The sequence below is a fragment of the Phyllostomus discolor genome, chromosome 3 (genome assembly GCF_004126475.2).
Source record: "Phyllostomus discolor isolate MPI-MPIP mPhyDis1 chromosome 3, mPhyDis1.pri.v3, whole genome shotgun sequence".
Lineage (NCBI taxonomy): Eukaryota > Metazoa > Chordata > Mammalia > Chiroptera > Phyllostomidae > Phyllostomus > Phyllostomus discolor.
Window position 1 is genome coordinate 151535406 of NC_040905.2, and position 14201 is coordinate 151549606.

General features: G+C 37.6%; 1 protein-coding gene across 11 annotated transcripts in view; it reads left to right on the top strand.

Moving 5' to 3' along the window:
• BNC2 (basonuclin 2) overlaps positions 1-14201 on the top strand; it is a 425127-nt gene that overhangs the window by 168721 nt on the left and 242205 nt on the right. For 8 of the 11 annotated variants that reach the window (XR_004902165.1, XM_036021560.1, XM_036021561.1 and 5 more), the window contains one exon: positions 7318-7401. The exons of the other annotated variants lie outside the window; for them this stretch is intronic. Coding sequence is in view for 7 of the 8 variants with exons in the window: in XM_036021560.1 (XP_035877453.1) it covers positions 7318-7401 (84 nt within the window). In the remaining variant the exon portion in view is untranslated. The remainder of the gene's footprint in view (positions 1-7317; positions 7402-14201) is intronic. 11 annotated transcript variants of the gene reach the window in all.

Below are 14201 nucleotides of genomic sequence, written 5' to 3' on the forward strand. Positions count from 1 at the left end.
TGCAGGCCACGGCCCCCAGCAGCTGCACATTGATGTTTCTCTCTCTCTCTCATTCTCCCTCCCTTCCCTCTCTAAATATAAATTAATAAAATCTTTAAAAAAAAAAAGAAATAGTTAAATTCATCCTCATTCTTGATTGCAGTGAAAGACCAGGGAGAGAAGCTGAGTGGAGCAATTCCAGTGGCGAAGTTAAATGTGGCCTGGATCATTTCAGAGTGCTTTTACTTTTAATGCTTAAGTTAACATTTGTCCCCAGGTCATTTTCTTCTGATGTTTGCAACATATTGTGGAGTTGGTCATACTACTGCTCCTTAAGTGGCTTAATCATTTTGGCTTTCTGTTTTCAGCATCTCCTTTTCTGACAATTTTCTCTCCTCCACAGAGTGAAATTTGAGGAGACCCTGGATCTCATGCCCTGGTTATGCTTCCTTCCTCCCTTGGTTTTTGTTCGGCTATCTCTTCTCAAGCTAAGATTTCATCTGGAGGACTTTTGTCTTACCATTTCTCTTTCGGTTTTCTTGTTTATTTAGGCTAGTGATTCTCACAAACACCTGATCACAAAAAACAGGTGGCTGTCACAGTAGGTCTGAGAACCTGCAAAATGCATTTCAAACAACTTCCCAGGTGATGTTGATAGTGTTTTTTGGCTGAGGAGTACACCTTGAACCACTGACCTAGACTTTTGGTTTTGTCTATTAGTTTAGTGTTTATTGTTATATTTCCCAAAAGAGGAGAATTTCTCCAGATTTTATTTACCCATTTCTAGTTTCCTGGAAGCTCCTTGTTTTTAATCCATAGGTCAAGCCTCTAGCATGAAAGAGAACCCAGCAAATTACCTTATGTTTTAATTGTAAAGGGCTTGGCTGGGGTATGAGTGGCAGAGTGTGGAATGTGACGCTGCTTGTGACTTCCCCCAGTGAAGACTCCAATGGTGAGTTTCTCAGAGCCTAGATACACCTGACAGTCTTCTCAACTTGGTGTTCTAGGAAGCCTTCTAAAAATTGATTGAGCTGGCTCTTAATTGAGACTAATTGAATAGGTTAATTTTTTTAGCTTCCCTAATTTCTCACATTATTCCCTAGACATTTGAGGCTTGCTTTCCTCCCCCAAAATTCCTTCCTTCATGTCTCAGACATCTCAGCCCTCATGGGAATGGGGTGCTGTGTTGGGGATGTCTGGGAAAGTATCATTTACCTATAGTGTATACTTACTGTATGCTTAGTTACAGGACATGTGTCATCTCCTCCAACCTTGCCAACCCTACACAATAATTACAATCATTCCCAATTTACAGAGACAGGAAACAAGGCCCTGAATTGGTAACTAACTAACCAAACTTTACAAGGTACTGCTGGGATTTAAACAGAGGTCTAACTCCAAAGCTAGTGCTTTTTCATTTTATCTGCCTTTAGGATAGTTGGCATTGAGCCTTTAGAGCAAGAAAAAAAGTTAACCTGAGCATATATAAGCATTCTTGAAATTTTACTTAATGTCAATTGTTAGATTTGGCAGTATTACACTCCTAAGCAAAAATCTGGAGTGTTCAGTTTCCAAAATACTGAATTAAAAGAGTGATTGCAAACCAATTGAAAATAATCTAACCCCGTGCCTTGTTTTCTTTATATAAAACCCATCCATGGCATGGGTATAAACAACTTTATTTTCTTTAGTGCTAACACTCTTGTAAAACCAGAGTTGGAGAAATAAATGGACTCTCAGATGGCAGGAGGCTTTTTTAGTAAAACACTAGCATAGTAGTGAGAGAACTTTGTCATAATTTCAGTTCTAACCAACTTATCAAATGTAGAGGAAGACAGTGGTGATATGCCCCAGTTTTCTTTTTTAAAAATAAAAAGGATGCAATGGAAATTATACCACCCCTTCCTTGTCTGATGTGGGAATTAATAAATATTCTGTATAAAGCCCTTTGAGTACTCTGGAAGGAAGATTCTGTGTAATTTTAGCATTATTCATTGTCCATAAAATTCCTCAGGGTATTACCAGGGAAGAGAGATTTTTTACCTTTTATCCTACATTGCACAATATAAAAACCAAGGTATTTTTGTTGTTGTTTGTGGTAGTGATATCTCCTATAATTTTACCAGCAGAGGTTGCTCCTATTAAGGAGCCTAGGGTCCTGTTCTTTGACAGCTCACCCAAGAGTACGGGCTCATGAGACAGAAGGAGAGAGTGAACCTGGATTAAACAGTCCTGGCTCCTGTGAGGATGTTGTGCCTCCCCTGCCACTGCCCAAGTCATCTTCTATGTCTGTCAACCTATTGAGTAGTAGAATCACATAGCTGACCCTTCTCTGTTCTCTCTTCTCTCATCGTGATCCTGCAGTTCATTGTCCTGAGATGACTCCACAGGGACCTGCCCACTGTCCTACTCTGTTCTTCTGTAACATGTCTCTCATCCTTATCGTGCACCCATTGACACAACACTGTCTCCTCTAAGCACAGTTCTGACCATTCCCTGTGGGAAGATGGATATAAATACTCTTTTGACTCACCAGTAGTGGTGACCAGTAAGCAGTGTTTTCATTCTTAAACTTTAGGTTCACGTAGTTGGTCCTTCTGAGTTTAGCCTGGGGTACCATGGTTGAGAAAATTTAGGCTTGGAATGTTGTCTTTTAGTTAAATCGTAACCTGAAAAATTAGGATATAAGTTAACTGCTCATCCAGCAACTCTGCTGACCTTTCTGTTTTTCAATTTTTGTATTCATTTATTTTGTAGCAATGCATTTAGCATACATCCTCATCTTTATAGTGGTGGTTAATTAATTTATTCCTTTCTCTGCTCTTTCTCACACAGGCTCCTGGCTAGCTTATTGTCAAATCCATTTCACTTAATAGTCTTCCTGAATTCTTATCTGAGTATTTTTATCTTTTGCTGCTTGGTATCTTCTGACCAATGAAATGAGGCTGAAGTTCCATCAGTGCTTGTCTCTGGCTTAAAATGTGACAGAGCTTGCACCCAGCCATGTCCCGGATTCCTCTGAGAGGACTTGTTTTGGGTTTTCTCTTTCCATTTATTTCTGAAAATCAGTTTTGTCTACCCACTCATTTCCAAGTTCTTTTTGGGTTGAGATAGTTTCTCTCATCTCTTCATTGCTAGACTAAAGCCACCAAAACACATACACTTCAGAAATGATCTGGGCTTGTGGCCAGCCTAACTAAAGAGACTTGAGCTGACATAGAAGTCAGTTTGTTTATTTAGGCTGTGACTTTTATAGTGTCTACCAGGCAAGTGCCTACCTGAATGTTTAATGTTTAAAAATAAAATTAAATTTCAAATGGGCCCTGGTTGTGTAAGAAGCATCTCTGTTTCTATAAGCCCTTTACTCAGTAGCACATTTTATTTCCCTAGTTACCATGTTTGTCCTCTTTCTGTCTTCCTTGTCCCCTTCATTACACATACCTTATACTTCCACTCTGCTTCAGATATTTTGAATGCTGATTCCCATTTACATGTGGGGCTTTTTCTGTCTTCTTTTCAGAAATCTTGTCCCTAACAGTCTTTATGTGTGATCTCAGTAAACAAAGAACATGTGTGTGTGTGTGTGTGTGTGTGTGTGTGTGTAGGAAGCCTGCCTTATTTCCTCCCTGCCCCAAAGAAAATGTATTTTCTGGAAGCCCTTTTGACACTGAAGTGAATACCCACTGGCCTTCCTTTGCTGAATTCTCCTGAGAAGAGAAAGAGAGAGAGACCTTTATGCTTGTTGTCATATCTTTTGTTTCTGCTGATTATACACAGAGAAAGTTGTAAATAGCTCTCTCACACACCATGATTCCTTTGAGGTATGTACAGGAGAGTAGATATGCACTCAGCTTCTGCTTACCCTGGGGATTCCAGAGGGTCCCTTTCAAGGCCTCTTATTTCCTGTTGCAGCACCAGCAGAATGAAATTTAGATGCGTACTAGACAATTACCATCCTTTAATGAAACCTGTGGCAGAATGTTTAGAAATATTAGCTGATCAATTTAGTATTTTCCTTTCTTTTTAATGTAATTAAATGTTTTTGTTACTTTGAAAGTAAAATATGCATTGATTCAAAAAAGAATTTTAAAAGTTCCTTAGTCTTATTTCTCTTCAGAGATAAAAATCACTGTGAATATTTTGCAAAAATCATTAGAGAACTTAGTTTTACTAAGTATGACATTGAAATAGACACTGAATACTTGAGCACGAGGGAAAGTGGATAAAACTGGAATTCCCCAAATCAATTTAAATTTTATGTGCCAGTGAAAACAGTGGTTGGATATATACCATATTTTATTATTTTATTTAAAGTGGAATGATAATAAAAATTTAGACAATTTATTTCTGCTCTTTCTGTGTTTTTGGTTTTTTTTTTTTTTATTGCTTTATAGCTAGCTGGTTAACAGCTAAGGCTTGTAAATCAAAAGGCCCAATTCTTGAGGTGGGCTGAATTATAATTAATTAGGTTATCAACTTTTATATCCTCTGTATTTTCCTTGGTACATTTTGATGAATTAGGAACTACATATCACTTGCCTTTTGTGTAAAAATTTTTCTCTGTCTGATAATTAATAACACTTATTGTTGATGTGGGTGTTAGGGGTATTGTTAGACAATGAACCCTTCAGTGAAACTGCAGTTTTGTTTGAATCTCGAGTTCTTATCTTTGAAATATGGGAGTCCATTTTTATGGACACTTACTTGTGGGTGTTTTTTCTGCTCTGAAATTCTAGGCTTCTAACTATGAGAGTGCTATCTACTTCTAATTCCTTTTTGTGATTTGGATTATTGAAACACTCTAGTAACCCGACACATTTTTCTTCAACTCATTCACAGAAATTTTGTTTTCTCTCAGGAACTGTTTATTTCTAAGTGTCTGAGGTTGTAATTGAGTATAATTGTACTTGTTTAACTGTCTCCTTTCCTACTGAGAGTATTTATGAAACACATTTTGTGAGGGGGAAAAGGAACTAGAAACTTAGTATTTGTGACACAGTCAAATAATACTAAGGTAAGTGGGAATTTGTTTTGTGTACATGAAATAAAGTATTGTTTACACTTAATTTGCAGTGTATACATTGTGGCTCATGGGTTTGGTTTTAATTGGTTAAGTAGTTACAGCTATTGAGGTTTTATAGGAAGCATTTTGGGGGGGTTCATTTTGATAGGGAATATTTTAAGGTGAATTTTTCCCAATCTTTCTAGTGCAGTCTAGGGAGAATTACTGTTGCATGACTCATTAGTGCCCTTCCGTATGTCAGCAGAGGAGTGGAATCAGCACTGTTCTGTGTGACACAACACAAATGCTCAGTGCCTCTATTCTTCTCCATGCCCCATTTCTTTCTCATTCTTCAAGTTAGAGGATAAATTCGCTTTTACATTGCTTATGTTGTCCTAGGCCATATAGCAAGTAGTAGGCCTTGGTTTCTGGGAACACCTTCTTCATTTCCTTTGTCTTCTTTGTAATTTCTTTCATGTGACACATCAAAAAATGCCCCTAGATTGGATGCCACTAAATGCAACTATTACATGTTTTTCATTAAATTCTTTGAAATACATTCCCAGTCTTTATTCCTCATTTTCTAAGTTTGGGCTATGCAACTTTTTAGCATGTGACTCTGACCTATTTATCTCCTCTAAGCTCCAGTTTTTTTCATTTGTCAAATGCAGATGCTCATATCCCATAATATTGTTGAAAGGGAAAAAAACAGGTTATTTCTTTATGTAAGGTACCCATATAGTGACTGGCTCCTTCCAAGTGCTCAGTAAATGTGACCTCCCTTTCCTTTCCCTCTTGGGTTTCACTGGCGAAATTCCTGGGTAGAGAAAAGAGTGGTTAATTTCAAAGACAGATGATATTCTGTCCATTTTGCATTATGGACAGTAGGCAGGAAGAAAGAATGAGAGACTAAAAAGAATAGAAGAGCTGAATCTAAAATATTTGAAGAGTTGACTGAATGCTTTTTTTTTAAATTAGTGATATTCATTAGTGAACTTGCAAAATGAAGCTTACTGACATTGTTTAAATTTGGAGAAGTGAACTGATTTGTGGGTCAAAAGAAAGAGGGAAATACCTTCTAAGGCAGCATGCTTGGCTGAAAAGTGATCTCTAAACAAAGAAAATTGATTGGCACAGGCCATCCTAATTGGAGTTTAAAAAAATGAAACAAAACACCAAAGGAAGGCTTTGATAGGGCAAGGACAGAGGTGAGGTGAATCTGATTGATGGGTTGAGATTCTGATACATATAGTTAGGTGCATGATTAATGAAGATAGTATATGTTTGAAATTGTTGAGTATTAGAGAAATTTTTTTAAAAGGAAGAACATACGTTTAGATCAAATCTAAATCTTTAAAAGTCTAAAACAAAGTAAGCAAGTTATAGTAGGCAGTATTTCAGCATGAGAATGACTATTGATAATAAACAACTTAATTTTTTAAAACTTTATTTTTATTATTGACACTATTACAGATTTCTCCCTGTTGCTCCCCTTTTCTTCCTTTACCCAGCCCTACCCACTTCCTTTCCTCTGGCCATCACCACACTGTTGTCTGTGTCTGTGGTTTCCGTATGTAGGTTCTTTAGCTAACCCCTTCACCTTCTTTCAAAAGTAAATTGTTCCGTGGAGAGACTGGATGAAATGAATAACTTAGTTTTGAAAGGGAATTTTAGTGTCTTTCAATGTAGAATTCTAGAAACAGAAACATTCACTAAATTAAAGTTGTATTTGTTACTATTTTTATTATTAGAACAGACACAAAATAAAACTCTTAAGTAAAACTTAATGATAGTAAATAAATAATATTAATAAATAACTCTGCCTGTGCTGTCCTTTACCAGGAGCAGGAAAAATAAATTTGAATGGGTATTTTAAAAGTGCAAAGGAACTTGAGGCATTATAGAATGCAATTTTATTAATCCTCACATAAGAAAATTAAAAAGATAGAGGAAAAAATATCAAGCAGTCATTCTGCTTCTTTTTCTCTTCCCCTATTTCCTTCCTCCATGCCTTTTTACCTTCCTTCTCTCTTCCTTCTGAACAGATATTTAAGTGCCTGCTTTGTGCTACCTGCTGTGTGCTACTTAGATACAAGGGGGAATAACATTTATATGGATTTTTTTCTTGTAATTTACCTTCTTGATAGTTAATAAACTTGAATGTGCACTCTTCACAATACGTTTGACCTACTAAGTGTCAAAAACCTGTGAAGCCATGATGGCCTGTTTCAGAACTTCAGTTGGGGTGTCCCTGCTTCTGCCTGGGTCAAGTGTGTGTGTGTGTAGTTCTCAGCCTCCACACCCAGCATCTATCTAACTCAGCCGTATTCCCCCAGGTTCCAGTGGCATGTGCTGGCAGAGTGCTGGGTGCAGACTTCTGCCCAAACCTGGAGGAACCAGACCAGAGGCTGGAAGTCCAGGTTGGAGTCTTACTGTTTTATCAGTTGGGGGTGGTGTGACAGAAACGGTGGTCCCTGAAGGCCATACAGATGTATCAATGACATCAGGAGACAGATAGCCATCAGGACAAATGTGAAGGAAGGAACAATGTAGCATATGTGCAGCAAAAACTTCTTTTCGGGATAAGTTTTCTGTAACTGGAGATCATTCATTTATTTATCCAAGAGGTAGTATATGCTGCAGTGGGGAAGACCATGGTATCTGAAGGCTGGCTGCGCAGGTGACACAAGCTGCTGTGAGCCCTTTGGCAAGTCATTCAACTTAACTGAGCTTTAGCTTCCTCATGTATGAAATGAAGATCTACCACACAAGGTGATTATGAGGATTAAATGTTCTGATATATACCTAGCAGTTAGCATAGGGCCTGACACACAACAGGCACTCCAGGAATATTAGCTCTCATTTTTTAAATCATCATCAAAATGTGCTAAGCACTGTTTGAGGCACTGGGGACACATGGGGAACAAGTCATACTTCCTGCATTATGGCTTCCCAGCTCAGGAGAATGGAAGCCATTCAACTGGGCATTGCATTAGAAAAATAAGGCTCATTAAGTATCTTCCTTCTTCATGGATTGGGAGATAGGTCCCCTGATGAAATATTACATTTATTAGCAAAGTACATTTTTGTGAAAGTATTGACTTGGAATTCAGTTCTTTTTGTGTGGTCTTGAGGCAATCAAAGCAGTTTGGTATATTGCAAATTAAAAATATAACATGACATCTTATCCAAACTAATGTGTCTACCTCCATGTACCTTTAGTTATTTAAGGATTGTGCCAATGATGCAAAGATACAAGCTGAAGTTTCAACACGGATGTCATTCTCTAGTGTAGGCAAACTCACAGTATTTTTTAGAGCTTCCATTTGGCATCATTTTCTAAAATTTTTAGACTTGAGGGATGAGCACAGTGAGTTCAATTTTAAAACATTTTACTGATTTAGACACCCCACATGAGAAAAGAAAATAATTTTAAAATTACTTCTTCATAGTGGGAGTGAAGGTAGAAGTGGTGGTAAGAGGAGGTTTCAGTTTTTATGGTACTGAAGGGTACACCCTCTTTTGCACACCTGCTCTTGGACTAGGGAAGACCACCTGAGCTCTTCAGTGCCACAAGCTGGTACTGTCTGGGTGGTATATGGCTATGATGCAACAGAAAAGCAGGTGTGACACATATGAAACATGACCATGTATTTCCCAGTTTCAGAAAGTTAACAGCTTGTGTGTAACACATAAATGCAGAGTGATGGAAGACTTGTTGTTGGGAATAGTCTGACCCTTGACCTCTTTGCATAGGACAATTGATGGTCTTCAAACATAGCACCTGGAATGGTCTGTCATGGGTGGCTTTTGGAAAATTTGTTTTTGAACCTTGAGTATGGTGCAAAGAGCAATGGGTTTTGCAGATGTGAGTGTGTGAAATAAAACCGAAAGAGACTAATGGAGCACATTATTATAACATACCAAGGGAGAAAGTGTGTATTTACAAGTTTAAGTGAAACTCCGGGGTCATAGGTAGTTAAACAGATTGTGGAGTTGACAATTAAGCATGGACTTTGCAAAGAAGACCAAGCTCCTGGGCATAGAAATGAAAGTGCTCATTTTATTGGATTCCTCCTCTTGCAACACCATTTTGGCAGACTGAGTGGAAAGGTTGCATCTGTCAAAAGGTGGTCAACTATGGTGAATTGGTGAATTAGCTGGGACCCACTTGAACCATTTCCTTCTTTTTTTCCTCTTCCTTGCTAAACATGGCTTCCATACATTTTAATAATATCTAGTACATATCCATATTATGTCAGTCATAATAAATTTGACACTTAATATGTTCTTCATAATCTAACAATTCCAGGAGTAGTTTTTTTAGCTTAGAGTCCTTTCATTCTTGCCATGGAATGTAGTCTGGTATTTGGTTCCCCCCTCTCCTGCCCTATACAGAATGTGCCGTTTCTTATTTTTAAGTCCAAGTCTACACTTCAGGGAACTCACTATAAGACTTGCCAGGGTCATCAGAGTCATTTATTTTTCCCCCTTGAATCTCAGGCTCTCCCCCAGGGCCAGGCATTATAACCTCCAGAGGATTTGCTGTTTGGCCTCTTGATTCTGAGAATAAGCCCCTGGGCACCTTGATTTATGAGCAACAGTTTGTTTATACTTTTTCCTAGGAAGGATTTTCATTCAGACACACAGTACCCATATCTGATCTACTTTTATATTCATGAGTTTTCATGACTGGTGGAGTCGCTTCCTGTTCTTACCTGCTTCCTTTTAACCCTTTGCTTTTATCCCTGAATTTTCAGATGGTTTGGTAACATTATTGTTTAATAATCCCAAGATTCCTGACCCTCTTTCGTGAATATACCTTTGGTCTTTAATGATTATAATCCTTGAAGTCTGTGTCTGACGACTTTTACAAGGGCATCTGCGCTTTTTTGTGTGTTAATAATGCTTGATTTAGAATAGAAGCTGGAAATCAAGACTTTCATTCACTAACTTTGTTTTCCTCAGTGGCTTTTGAAGTAGATATGAAACTACTTTCTTCAGTTGGGGAGGTTAAGTTAACTGATGTATAGTAGCTAAAAATTGTGTTATGTAATTATTTTATAAGAAATAGTTATTCTGGTTTATACTCCCTTGGTTGTTATTAAATATTTTATTTTTAATCAGAGAAAAGTTACTTTTTAGTCTTAACTGAGCCTCATCATGTATTAAATTGTTACTGTAGGCCCAGCTCATTTCCTTTCTTGGTTGGGAATTCAAGATGTGGGGTTTGACTTGATATTTTTCACCACTAATATGCTTAGAAAATTAGAGTAAATAGTGAACCAATATTTCAGTACCAGATTAGACCCAATTTACTGTGATGTTTCATAAACCACAGACTTCTTTCTTCTGTGAATGCATGAAGGATCACTTTTTTTTACCAGACATACCGGGATGCAAGTGTAAATTTCCATAAAATTTAAATGAGGTGCTTCCTGTAATTAATGAACAATTGTGGCTGCTCTCTAGTCTGCATTGTAATTAACCGTGATCAGGCTTGTTTAGTGATGACACTGTTCCTGTAATAATTTGACAAGCTACTGTGAATTTGCCAGGTTATTAAACAACCTGCAGCATTCACTTACGGAATCACAGGGACAAGCTTGGCGGCTGCTGCTAGTTAAATGCAGCATAAGGGTGAACCAGGAGCTTCCATTGAAGTCTATAGATCACATGGACAGATTTAAATTCCTATGATTTTTGGACAAGTTAATTAATTTTGTGTGGGGTATCTTGAAAAGTTTCTATTACATGGTAAACTGACTGAAACAAACCTGGCCATTTTTATTAATTCACAATGAAGTTAGCAAATTTTTTATATTGTTATCACCAGTGTGAACTAAACAGAACCTGAGATTTTCTCTTCCTACCCTATTAAATAGGTATAATTATTTTTTAAAAAACCCAACAGCTTCCTCCCCAAATTCATTCCCAACCTTCTTCAAATATAAGTTCACATTTTTAGTGTGTGTTAGAGATAATAGATGACCTTGTGCTGAACACAGTTGTATCACAGGTAGAGTGAGTGATGCAAATGGACTGGTAGACTGACATCCATGGTCACTAGTGCACCCGCCTTCCCCAGCCCCCTTCAGGTTAAGAACTGTTCAAAACGTTACTGTCTAGTTACTGTGGTGTCTTTCATTCAGATTCTGTTTATTGACTAAACCACAAGGATTCCTGCCCAAAGTACCAGGCGGTCTATGCTTGACTGATTTTGATTTTCTAACATCAGCCCTGGGGTTTATTTGAAAAATGTACGTACACTGCAGCTTTAACAAGTCAAGTGAGTGCATGTTTTTGACCATGGAGTAGAGTATATCTGAAGATCATTAAATTTAGTGGGGATAAGGAGGGGTGCAGAATAAGTGTAGTAGTCATTGTACCCCATTGCTGTGTGTGTGTGTGTGTGTGTGTGTGTGACACATGGTTTTTGTCTTTTCATCTTCTCCAAGAGCCAGAAAGTTTCCTGCCGTTCTCTTTCCAGCTATTGACAAATGATTGCCAGATGTGAGATCTTTGCAGTGCTCTTTCCCTCAGCAAACCTGCAGCGATGGGATATTTGATTCTCCCTTGCCCATTTCATCTCCTTTCCACATCTGCCAGGGACACACAAGCAATACATCCCTACATGAGAGTTTAAAGTTTTTTCAGCTCCTTCTCCCCCTTCGATAAAGTGTTTGGAGACAACAGAATGAGGTCCATATGAGTCTCTCCCAACTTTACCATGAAATTAGATGTTTATTTCACTTATCTACCTCTCAGTAATTGAATATTTTATTTTAGTTTTGGTCTATGGAAAATATGATGCAACTCTGGGAGTGCTAAGAGTTTCCTATTGTCTGCTTGCTGCGAGTGTGCCATCAGCACAACTTCTCTCTGATCGCTCAATTCTGATAAAAACTACACTGTTTGTTTCATAGGACTTCTTAGGAAAGTAATTTTAATAAACAACTGTCAAAATATTAAGTGTAGCATGTCTGGTAGAATTCAGTAGTCATTTAAGATTAAAACAGCCATCTGTGAAGGGGAAAATTCAACTTGTTTGGCTTGATTATCTTACCTTGTGTTTGTGTCCATTGTCAAAGTTGAAATGGATGAAATCCTATTTTTAATCCCAAATAGATTATAAAAGAGAAAGTACACTGAGTTTTGGAGGCATCTGAAATTAGCCTGTGTAGGCCACACACATAATCACTACCATGCACAGAAGCCTTTTGTATCTGCTTGGAATCTTTATTGATATTTTTTCTCATCTCAGTTTAAAAATATTTTCCAAAATGTTCTTATAGCTCATGTTCATACTATAGGGTGGGCTGACACAGGTGGCCTTTCAGTTTTCCTATTACACTTTTTGGCAAACGAAAAGGCCCCTTATTCCCTGAATAAGATCAGCATTTTTATTTTTTTTAACTTTTAAAAAATAATCCATAAAATGTCTGCCACATGTTCACTAGTTGATGGAAATGTTTTCCAAATTAGAGCTATAGTATTGGATTCTTACTGTAAAAGTTCTAGTGTGTTTGTTTCTGATACCCTTTTAGCTACCTGTGCTTATGCAAATTTATTTTTAATTTTTTGGTGAAATTCAGAATGACAAAGATACTATTTTTGAATTTCTACACTTGGGAAAGAAATTTTTGTTAAGGAAAGAATAAATGGCTTTGCCCATTTTAGAATAAAAAAGGAGAAGTGTGAAGTATGATTTTCAGTATGTTCTTAAAAAAAATTAACAAACAACAGCAAACAGAACCTAATAGGAACAAAAACAAAAAGCCAACAGCTCCTGAAAAGACTAAATCCTACTAAGCCTAAGAAAAGGAGGTAACTGAGACTCATCAAGATGAATACATGAAACGTGTGCAACTTTTTGTATACCAGTTATACCTCAGGAAAGCGTGAAAAGGAAAAAGGGGTAAAACATTTTGGCAACTTGTGATAAACAGCTTGTTATTGGAAGTGTCTATTGAATACTAGAGGAAAATTGTAGTTGAATGTGTAGACAGTGATAAACTGTTCAAACTATTCACTATCAAAAACACAATGATCAAGATTAATGTGGTAAGTTTAAAAGAAAAACACCCCCAAAACAAAATTAACCAAATTCCAAAAGGATCCCTATGGAGAGGTTTATATTTTTATTATCCTTTGACATTCTCCAAGGACAGACACCTTGTGAGGCACCTTAGTGGGTGCCAGTGGCTGAGAAAGTGGAGGTGAAGAATTCTTTCATAAAACAACAAGGTTAGGAAGTCCTGTGGCAGAAGCCAAGTTCCTCTGAGTTTAGATCACTTCATTATAATTTGCCCTCGTTAATGCAGTTGCTGGTTTCTCATGCCATTCTCTTTTTCCTCAACATGGTTACTGTGGGAGGCAGAGAGGTGCTAAGCAGTGGAGGTGTCATCCGGCCTGTGTACCTAGGGAACGTCCTTCAGAGGACAACTTGTCACCAGCCGTCAAAGAAGAGAGTGGCTTTGTGGTCTCTGAACATCTGGCAGTGCTGCACAGGAAGCTGAGGGGGTGTCATTAATTGTGATGAAATAATTTAAACCATCAGGAATAAATGAGGCTGTTAAGCTAAGTTCAGATTCCATTTGCCATGCACATGTGTCTAGCAGCCTGTGTGCAGTTAAAAAAAATTGAATTATATTAGCTCATGAGTAGAAGTGAAACAGATACTGTAAATGAAACAAGTTGCTGTGTAGTGATGACATCGTGTTGAACCACTTCACAGAGTTACAGTTTGTAGGATCAATATATTGAAAGTGGTACATTATTTAATTAATTTTTATATAAAAGAATTCTTACAGTATTGAGGGATTCTAGTAAGGATCAAGTGGTTTATTGGAGCACAAAGAGGATGGGTAGGTGGATTGGTAGAAAGAAGCCATCAGATCAAGGCAGGGTGGGTGGGGTTCTTAGCCTCCTGAGCCAGGCTTCATTGATGGACAGCTTACCTTTCTATGGAATCTGGCTTTGAGTACAGTATTTGGTGCCACTGCTCTGCATACATACTCCAGGCTAGAGGACAATTTCTGACAACCAACTTTGGATGTCCTTTTGGGAGCATCTGATGACACTTTGGACACATCTATGTAGTTTTCTTGTGAATAAAAACAAGTATTTCTGGTGATAGATTACTATTCATGCAAATGAACATATTTTTAAGGCTTTGCACAATCAGTGAAGACTGATTTCAGATGTAATTTTCAGGCAC